The 10,076-nt window shown below is 34.8% G+C and overlaps 2 protein-coding genes across 3 annotated transcripts in view; one reads left to right on the forward strand and one right to left on the reverse strand.

Moving 5' to 3' along the window:
* Positions 1–5,123, reverse strand: part of LOC104722067 (transmembrane E3 ubiquitin-protein ligase 1) — a 6,466-nt gene extending 1,343 nt beyond the window's left edge. The window contains exons 1-13 of one of the 2 annotated variants that reach the window (XM_010440168.2): positions 4,529–5,123; positions 3,834–3,906; positions 3,573–3,700; positions 3,303–3,479; positions 3,114–3,180; positions 2,482–2,559; positions 2,223–2,380; positions 2,068–2,127; positions 1,879–1,972; positions 1,422–1,589; positions 687–1,015; positions 407–523; positions 171–323 (exon numbers count right to left, since the gene is read on the reverse strand). In XM_010440168.2, coding sequence (XP_010438470.1) covers positions 222–323; positions 407–523; positions 687–1,015; positions 1,422–1,589; positions 1,879–1,972; positions 2,068–2,127; positions 2,223–2,380; positions 2,482–2,559; positions 3,114–3,180; positions 3,303–3,479; positions 3,573–3,700; positions 3,834–3,906; positions 4,529–4,669 — 1,692 coding nt within the window. In that variant the 5' untranslated portion in view covers positions 4,670–5,123 and the 3' untranslated portion in view covers positions 171–221. Of the gene's footprint in view, positions 1–170; positions 324–406; positions 524–686; positions 1,016–1,421; positions 1,590–1,878; positions 1,973–2,067; positions 2,128–2,222; positions 2,381–2,481; positions 2,560–2,697; positions 2,856–2,960; positions 3,039–3,113; positions 3,181–3,302; positions 3,480–3,572; positions 3,701–3,833; positions 3,907–4,528 lie in introns of both variants that reach the window. The other variant, XM_010440169.2, reaches the window with a different exon arrangement.
* On the forward strand, positions 5,994–6,998 carry LOC104722069 (early nodulin-like protein 2). The gene is made up of 2 exons (XM_010440171.2): positions 5,994–6,294; positions 6,376–6,998. Exons 1-2 carry the CDS (start codon positions 6,108–6,110, stop codon positions 6,810–6,812), a joined length of 624 nt encoding a protein of 207 aa, XP_010438473.1. The 5' UTR covers positions 5,994–6,107; the 3' UTR covers positions 6,813–6,998.

The following is a 10,076-nucleotide window of genomic DNA, read 5'->3' on the forward strand; positions in this document are numbered from 1 at the left end:
TCATTCCGAGTTCTCATTCATAAAATCACATTCAGGTTTGTTAACAATAAGTTTCCTTCAGACAGAACCAAAACACAATCTATATACCTAATAAGCAAAGAAACCAGTACTAAGAATTGAAAAAGATAAAAAAAAAAACTCCGGTTAGGAAGTTCAGTTTGAGTTGTTACCCGCAATAAACTGAGTGAAGCAGGTACATCCTAACAAACCGAAAACATCCTCTATGCTGGAGGAAGAGAACGCCGACAAGTTGGGCACTCCATTTTTATATCCATCCATCTCTGTAAGCAGCCCGAGTGGAAGAAATGTTCACATGGAGTTACCTGTTCTCAGAACAAACACGCGAATGATTATGTCTGTTAGGGGAAAAGATGTAGTCATTAGAAGCCAAAAGAAACTGCTGTACCATGCAATCATTGGTATGCTGTCTGAGATCAATAGCGGTCATGCAGATAACACAATCAGTGTTGCGACTTACGTCCCGATTAAACCTTCGATGGTAGTTGTATTTCTCTGGTAGCATCTGAGTGTAGGCGTAAACGATAACGAAAGAGATTAGCTGTAGGCAGAAACAACTTAACAAATAGGAAAGAGACCTAAAATATCCAAGTTAATTAGAAACCGTAGTGTGAACCTATATAATGAACGTTCCATATGTAGTTTACATGGAAAAAGAACAAACTAACCTGACGGGGAACAAAGCAACGTGAACCAAAATAATGCTGAAGAAGAAGAACGACAGCTTGCAACCCCATGAATATGCACAAGCATACGCACCAGAACTTGTTGGGATCTACACGCATGAAGTTGTGTGGGCATCCAAAAACATATAACGGTATAGCTAACCGTGTAGCTGTCATACCCAAGATGTAATAAGGATGCAGAGGCTTTCTTGAATCCCGGATGACATTGGCAACTATCTGTGGTATCCAAAACGAGTACATGAGAAGGAGAATCGGCTGCATGTAGTTGTGGAACTGGTACATTATCAAAATGCCTCCAAGAAGGATCCCATCTGTTATAATAATGAAACATTAGCGTTAACATCTGAATTGCGTCAAAGATTCAGCTAAATGAAAACAAAAGTCACATAAATGGTGAGAAAGTTTAGCACACAAGATTCAATGCAGATAATAGTCATTAGATTCAAGTTAACTTACATTAGCAAGTGAGTGTAACCAAGCAGGTATAATTAGGAAATTTTGAGGAGACAAGTAGTACCATTTTTTCCCTACCAAAGTTAGAATAGAGTTTCCTAAAATGCAATTTTCTTATCAGGAGATTATATTTTTCTGTGTTAGATGTTTGAAAGAAAGAGGAGAAGAGAATCAAGCAGTCATATGACTCATATCATAAAAGTGCAGGAAGACAAGAGTTTGGAGCTTGAATTGATAACAAAGACCAAATAAGGAAGTACTCACAGAAACGGCTGTACAGAAAGGACAGTTCTCGCCTCATTGTTTCCCAACCCTCACCGCTGTTGGAAGGACGGGTTGCTTTCCATATCGCCAGAAGATATCTCATCTCAAAAATCGAAAAGACTACGAATTTGAAGAACGCAGCGGTTGCAAATGCATTAAACAGAGATTCTGCATGAGAAAAACATATATCACAATGTCAACTAGCATACGAGCCAGTCATACAGTAATAGAAATTCCAACACAATGTATGCGTAATTTATCAAACAGATGCATTAGCAACAAAGAATATTATCAAAATGCAGGGGAAATACACAGTAAAAAAAAAGCTATCAAAAGCATTAAAAAAATATCACTGCATTAAACGCCAAACATGTTACATGAAAAATGAAGTCATATATTAGCTTTTAAAAACATGGCATCCTTCAACGCATGAGTACAGTTATAAAGATATACATACCGACTAATATACCCGCCGTGAGATGTAAAAGGCACAAATAAGCATCCATGATCGCTTGTTGCCCAATCATCACAATAGATACCTTGGCAGCACCCTTGAATACACAAGAACTTCCGGAAGTTAGTTTTTTTAATTCATTCTGTACAAGAATAACAATGTCAGACGATCTGGTTTACATAAGTATCTTACAGATTGTGTGTTACCGTGCTCCATTTGTCGGATTAACAAAAGAACCTGGAGGAAAGAGACCTAAATGCAATAGAAAGTTAAGGAACACGCTAAAATTGCACAAGCTCTCAGCATTATCTTATGAAAGGGTAAACGACTATTTAAGTAAAGGATACAAAAGTAACCATCAGTGTATAGTTCACAGCTTTGTTATAGTAGACTTCGACGTTTACAGAAGTTGCATTCAGTAACAAAGCCGAGAAACAATCTCCGTCATCGCCTACCCCAGGACTTTCCATCAATCCTTCCATGTGATAATAATTTTTGTCTCCATCTACCAAATTATGGAAAAACCCCTCGACATAAGACTAAATATGACTAAGGAGACAAAGAATACGCCAGGATCAAGTCGATGTTTAAAGTTAGAATGCATACTATTTTCACTAGAAGCCACGCGAGATACTTGAGCTGCTATTTCGATATTACAGTGCTTCTCCATTTTATTTACTGGAGCTGAAGTACAAGAGAATTGAAGCTCAGAGTCGCTGAAAAGTAAACCAGAAGGGGGGGNAGTTAAGGAACACGCTAAAATTGCACAAGCTCTCAGCATTATCTTATGAAAGGGTGGACGACTATTTAAGTAAAGGATACAAAAGTAACCATCAGTGTATAGTTCACAGCCTTGTTATAGTAGACTTCGACGTTTACAGAAGTTGCATTCAGTAACAAAGGCGAGAAACAATCTCCGTCATCGCCTACCCCAGGACTTTCCATCAATCCTTCCATGTGATAATAATTTTTGTCTCCATCTACCAAATTATGGAAAAGCTCCTCAACATAAGACTAAATGTGACTAAGGAGACAAAGAATACGCCAGAATCAACTCGATGTCTATAGTTAGAAAGAATGCATACTATTTTCACTAGAAGCCACACGGGATACTTGAGCTGCTATTTCGATATTACAGTGCTTCTCCATTTCATTTACTGGAGCTGAAGTACAAGAGAATTGAAGATCAGAGTCGCGGAAAAGTAAACCACACAGGAAAAAAGTAGGATACTGCTTACAAATTTTGCGTCTCAGTAATCTGTCTCTTGGAGATTCTTGAAACACTTGAGAAGAGAAAATTCCTAGCTGTCCAACAGCAGAAAGTCGACACTAGTAAGCTCTTGGAACATTTTAACACATCAAACCAGCCATCACAAGAAAAGCACTATCATTGCCTAACTGGGTCGAACTAGAGTTTTATGAATTACCAGATGGTAGGGATTTGAGAGAAGATTATTGTCTTCTAGCCCTGAGTCACTCTCCTTGCCGCTATTAGCCACAAGGCGGAGTTGTCTAAAGGGCCATATATATACACCTTCGAGATTTATTTGGGCACCACCCACATTTTGTTCATTGTCAAATACGTCATGGAAAACAACAACACCCTGTTGCATTAACTTTGTTAGAACCTCAAATATTGCATGCCACAAGATCACGGGAGATCGCAAATTACAGGCTTTAGAAGCTGAACTGTTCACCTGAACATAATGCACACCAGTTATCTTTGTTGGAACTGCCACTAACTCAACCACAGAATTACCATTTTCTTTTTGAAAGTCTTGCAGCTTTGAAGAGCTATTTACGGAATTCAGAAACTTCCAAGTTCCTGAAAAATACCCACAATAGACCTTTACACATTCCATAAGGACTCTAAAACATAAAGCAATAGACATATACCCACAACACGGTAGACAATCCTGAAGTGGCAAGAAGTAGAAAATGAAGGACATGCAACAGACCTCTATATGTTCCTGTTATATTCCACGCAGAAAACGGTCCTACTTCAGCTTCTTGTTTTCTACCAAAGAGCCACTGCAAGTTCATGAAAACCTCACAAATAAAACCATTACCCAAACATTACCTCGTGTACTCTGAAGTACTAATATCTTGTTCACTTTGCACAGTCTGCTAAAATTCACTAGCAATACAAACCCAAAACTGCAAATGTCATCCTAGATTCCCCACTACCAATGATTCTACGTCTGCAACACTTAACCAGCCTCTACCCTTAAACTCCATTATGGGTCTCATCTCACCACACTATCGAAAGATTCACCAGCAGAACAAAGCTTGGATACTAATGGGCTAAATCAAGCTAAGATTAGATAACATAATTATTTCCAGCTTACTCAATCAAATCAAAAGATGATTTTCATTCAATATGGTCAATGTCCTAATATCATTTTACTCTGATCAGCTCAATTTTGCTAGAAAAAAAAACAAAGAAGATAATCTCAAACTTAGAAGATTCATCAATTAGGACCAATCATTCAGCAAATCATGAGCAGAAACAAAGTCAATGAACACACATGTGACAACAAACTAGTCAGACTTGCTAACTAAATTATAAACTTTGTTTCTGGGAAACATCCGGATGACCTAAAGGAACAAACTTTTTGAGCAATCATCAATGAAAAAAAAAGAAAACACAAACCTCGTCGCTCCATGATCGAGTTTTCTCCCTAATGGGTCTCAATCCATCCGCTTGTTGAGAAATCGCCGTCAACCAAATCAATAAACAGAAGAGAACCTGACACTCGAACCCTAATCCCAAAACCTCCCGCTTCTTCTTCATATCACTCAAAAAATCCTTTCTTTATGACTTAACCACCCAATATCAAAAGATACGACTGGATCAGAACTGATTCGAGTCTCGCTCCAAAACCCACATCACTGAAGAAAATAACCCATTTTTAGGTCACAGAAGCAAGCACAGAGAAGAGAGATGAAGTCAAAACAAAAGGCAGCATAAGATTGGTGCGCTGTATCAGACAAGCAGATACAAAGATGTTTACAGATAAACAACAACAGCCTTGAGAGATTTTGTAATACTAATTATTATAAAACTTAAAATAAAAACTCCAAATTGAAATTAGAAATTTGTTTCTGCGGTCGTTGAAGCTTCTCAATCAACGTACTCTCTCTCTCTCTCTCAATAACTCATTTGTTGAACAAGTCGAAACCTTTTTCTTTCTTTCTGTTTTTTTTCTCTGATTTGTTTTAAGTTTTTTACTTTATTTAAGTTTTTTTTTGCTTCTGTTAAAAGACGAAGAAGGTTCAATGTTTTTAATTTTAATAGATAAAAGATGTTAGTTGAAGTTTCATATTCTCTCAGGTCCTTCTTTCTTTACGCCTTGAAACATCTTGTTTCCCTAAACATAAAAAAGAAGACTAGAATACCAAAATTTACGTTTTTCTCTAGATTAAAACATTAGTAGAAAAAATTAATTATGATCACTTTAGGAACATTTTATTAATTAGATCCTTGACCCTGTTAAGATTCTTAATACCAATTATAGAAAGTAAAATTCTTCTAATATTGTCCAACTAGTTCAGCTTTAAAGGTAGAGAGGAGAGAAAGTGTGTAAAAATTACCAATTTCTCTAATTAGGAGAAAGGATATTTATGCACACAACTATAATCTAATAATAGAGGATTAAAATGATTATCCTACTACTAGTTGGGCTTCAATAGTAGACGCAAAAAAAAGTGTAAAGCCTTTCTTACAATATTAAACTCAAATCTATTTGAAAAAAGCCCACTAAAACTTAATAAATATTGTATTATTGGGTGTTTATATATTACTTTTTTTTATATATACAGAGTAGAACAAATATGTAACGTAAGTTTGAATAATAAATATCATAAATAATAAAGGATTTCAGTTTTTTAATATAGATGGCTAAAGAATTATAAAGATCTGAGTGAAAAATTGGTTGTTTGTGAGAAAGAACGTGAAAAATTAAAGTTAGATAGCCGTTAAGTCCATTGCATGTCGAGACGTGTAAAGAAAGAAGAGATGAGAGAAAAAAAATGAAACGCGTCAAATTAATTTGCATTTTTCTAGGTAATTGATGCACTACACTGCCAAAAGCTTGACCTAACGGCTACATCTTCTTTACTTTCACCATAAATAAGCACCTCTCTTCTTGAGGTTGCAAATAAACACAAACAATTATAGTGAGATAAGCTTCTAATTAAGAGAGAGAGTTGATAAGAGTTTTGGATCAGAGATGGGTTTGGTCAGGAGGTTCGACTTTGATTTTTACTTGATCATTGTGATGTTGATGGGTTTGGGGTTTACGATGTCAAATGGGTACAAGTTCTATGTTGGTGGGAGGGATGGTTGGGTCCTTACTCCTTCCGAGGATTATTCTCTTTGGTCTCACCGAAACCGGTTTCAAGTCAACGACACTCTTCGTAAGTCTTTCTCCTCTTCTCTTCCATATAGACAATGTGTCAATATATACTAATGGAAAAATAATTTTGATTTATACAAAGATTTTAAGTACGCGAAGGGAAAAGAATCAGTGTTGGAGGTGAGTGAACAAGAGTACAACACATGCAACACGACTCATCCATTGACTTCCCTCTCAGACGGAGACTCTCTCTTTCTACTTAGCCACTCAGGTTCCTTCTTTTTCATCAGTGGCAACTCTCAGAACTGTCTCAAAGGCCAGAAACTAGCCGTCAAGGTCATGTCCACCGTCCATCACAGCCACTCTCCTCGTCATACCTCTCCCTCCCCGTCTCCGTCACCTTCACTGTCTACAGTCCATCAGGGTTTGTCCTCGCCGGGGCCTTCTCCAGGACTGGAACCATCATCTGATTCACACACTCATGCTCCGGCTCCAGGGCCAGCGTTGGCTCACAATTCGGCCGGTTTGTTTGGTCCGGGGGTGGTGGTTTTTGTGATTATGATAAGTTCTATGTTTTAGGGGTTTTTAAATTGTCCTGGTCATTAAATTTGTGAGAGTATTCCCTCTACAGTTGAGTTTCATATTTATCTGCCGGTTTTGTTGTTAGTATGTTTGAAGCATATGTAACCATTTTTAATGGGTTTCCCCTGTCTCGTAATTTGTTCTTGCTCAAGAGAATTTTTAAATAGAGCTTTTGTATACTTAGATGCGATTTTTTTTTTCTTTTATGTTTTAATTATGATCATGCAAAACTTCTTCACATACTAAAATCTTGTACGTTGAAACATAGTTTTGTATATGTAAGAAATGAAATAATTCTTATCCGGCCCGCTTAATTATGCGAGTTACATGCTATATCAATCCAGCAGTGAGCGACAAAGTTCAGTGCTATTCTTAGTGAACGATTGAGATATGATCAAATCTTTTTAATTACAAACAAAAAATTAAGCAAACTCTAGAAAACATTGAATAAGTTATGGAGTAAATAACCCAATTGAAACCAATTTTAATTAATAATCATTTTCTTTACTCGATCTCGATGATAAATTACATAGAGCTCTTGATTATCGCTGTGATCATCCCGGTAGCTGCAGCTCCGGTGCAGGTGAGAGCTAAGAAAGTGAGCTGCGACTCAGAGATTTGCATCGACGGTGGGGACGAGAAGAGAACAATGGCAGGATTTGAATTGTAGAGCCGCAAGATATATTAGCTATGGTACGTACCGTGTAATGTAAACGACGTGGTACGTCGTTCCTATTATAAGTGTGGACCGGGGAAAAAGTCTAATCCATACAAACGAGGTTGTAGTGTCATTACACATTGTTACCGGTTTACAAGTTAAAATATACCATTTTTCTAATCATTTACTTAGATAATTATGTTGCTATCACTAATAGGAGCAAGCTATTGTTTTTTTTTTCTTTTTCTTTGGGCGAACTATTGTTTTTTGTTTCTTTCTATTCAAGAAACATTCTCAGCTTGTTTTATATAATACTTTTTTGGTAGTCTAAACACAAAACTCAAAAGATATCAAAACTTCACAAAATTACGAAGACTCTACATTTGAATCTCTTGTTTGAGGAAGACTACATTTCACTACAATTCTAACATTTACTTTATTTCGAGGATGGGGAGTCCTTTGGATTTCGGTCTGATTGTTATTTCCTCATCCTCTTAAGTCTTGACTAAATCAGAAAGTAATTAATTATAACAAAAAAAAAATCATATAGAAGTGAACAAAAAATTAACATACCCACGGCCACGTGTTTAAAAGCCACGCGCTCTACCACTGAGCTAAGACGGCTTTGACTATTTAACAAACTTTCTTATTTATATATATTATTCTTTATGTCCTTTATAAAGAACCTCTAAGAAATCTTGGGGGCTGTTATTTGTTTTTTTAAAAAATAATAAGAAAATATTTGTAAATCTTGTTATATAAATTTGTAAACGACGTGGTCGTTCCTATTATAATTGTGGACCGGGCAAAAAGGCTAATCCATACAAACGAGGTTGTAGTGTCATTACACATTGTTACCGGTTCACAAGTTAAAATATATCATTTTCTAATCGTTTACTTAATTATGTTGCTATCACTAATAGGCTAATGCAAGTTTTTCTAAACCGTCTAAAATTTTATGATGCATCTAAATTTGAAAAGTCATTTTGAAACTTGGAATAATGTACTAGATTTGACTCATCAAAAGATTAGACCAAAGGTATAAGATAAATAACAATTATTTCATTCAGATTGTCCATACCATATTAAAAATTGTCTTAGCTTATATGATCCATCCATCTTCATTAAAAAATGTATTGAAAAAATCTTGTACTCCCTCCATTTAGTATTACCAGTAATTATAGGTAATTTCACACATATCAAAAAGAACAATTTAATTTTCTGTTTTTACTCTTCATTAATACATTATTTCATTTTTTCAGTAATTAATAAGCTAAAGTGAGGGATAAACTGGAAATGTGATTGATAAAGTTGCATCGTAAATATTAAACGATAAGTAATATAAAATAAAAATTTAATTTTAGAATGACAAGTAAATAAAAGCGGAGGGAGTATTAGATTAAAAAAACTGCCTTTTTATTTTGGTTGACAAACAATTACTTGTATATTTTTACAAAAGGATCACTTGTTATTAGTTTTTAAATTGATTTTAAAAAGGTTGACTATTAGTTAGTAAATATAACGTACGCAACCGAATAAAACATGCCTTAAATTAAAATATACAAAATTATGGTGATAATATGCTAGTGACTATTATTTGCTTCATAACATTCAGCGCACGAAAAAAAAACTTATCCAGAAAACCATGACATTCTAATGGCTAAAAATGTTATGGGGAAATCAGTCAAGAAAATGGATTCTTATTTAGGATAGTTCTTACAAAACACATTTAGTAAAAAAACACTAAAAACCATCAAAGTGGAGATTGTTAAAAAAACAACTCTAGTTCCTGTCTCTTGGTTTGACTTAGTTGCGCCGTGAAGTGGTTTACGCCGTGAAGTGATTTATAAAATATATATATATATATATATATTATATAAATTTGGGTTTTGAAAGTTAGTCATTAATAAGATTTTGATATGTTTAAAGTTATCAATCTCAAATTTTGACATGTGTAAAAGTTAATATTTAATAGGAAGAATTGGATTACAACAAAAGAAATATATTGTTTTCAAAATATTAATAATGCAAAAAGATAATTATCAAAAATTACAAAATTTGTATATAAAAAATACGAAGTTTTCTGAATAATTATAAAGAGATTTTATATATATTTCATAAAATTCAAAATTATAATATTATTTACTTATTTTTAATTTTAAATTATTAATTCTACAAAAAAATATAGAAAAAGGGATTAAGTAAAACATACAATTAATTATTAATTCTACTATATAAACATAGATTGTCTCATATTTAAATAATTTATTCAAAAACATTGTTCTCAACTTTGTTTAACAGACACTAATTGCATAAGTGCATCTAGTTTAGCATCTGTTACCCTGAGTTCTGCCCTCAAATGATTCACAGATGCTTCCAATTTGTTGACCTGCAAGCAAGCAAGCAAAAGAATCAAAGATTTTTATGAGACAGACTTCATAAACAATCGACAATTAAAGAAGTGATCAAACCTGCTCTTTTGTTGCCATCTTCTGGTTAAGATGATCCATCATCTGACCAACGAAATTAGACTCGGTCTTCAACATTTTGGAAAACTTTTCATACACTGCTTCCAAATCTCTCTCCCTCCCCCCCCCCCCCCC

This window comes from Camelina sativa, chromosome 11 (assembly GCF_000633955.1).
Source record: "Camelina sativa cultivar DH55 chromosome 11, Cs, whole genome shotgun sequence".
NCBI classification, from domain to species: Eukaryota; Viridiplantae; Streptophyta; class Magnoliopsida; order Brassicales; family Brassicaceae; genus Camelina; species Camelina sativa.

Excerpts from the sequence above, each read along its gene's own strand:
- LOC104722069 (XM_010440171.2), top strand. The coding sequence starts at position 6,108 with ATGGGTTTGGTCAGGAGGTTCGACTTTGATTTTTACTTGATCATTGTG. Across the intron at positions 6,295-6,375 it reads TCAAGTCAACGACACTCTTC|ATTTTAAGTACGCGAAGGGA; the intron begins GTAAGTCTTTCT and ends ATTTATACAAAG.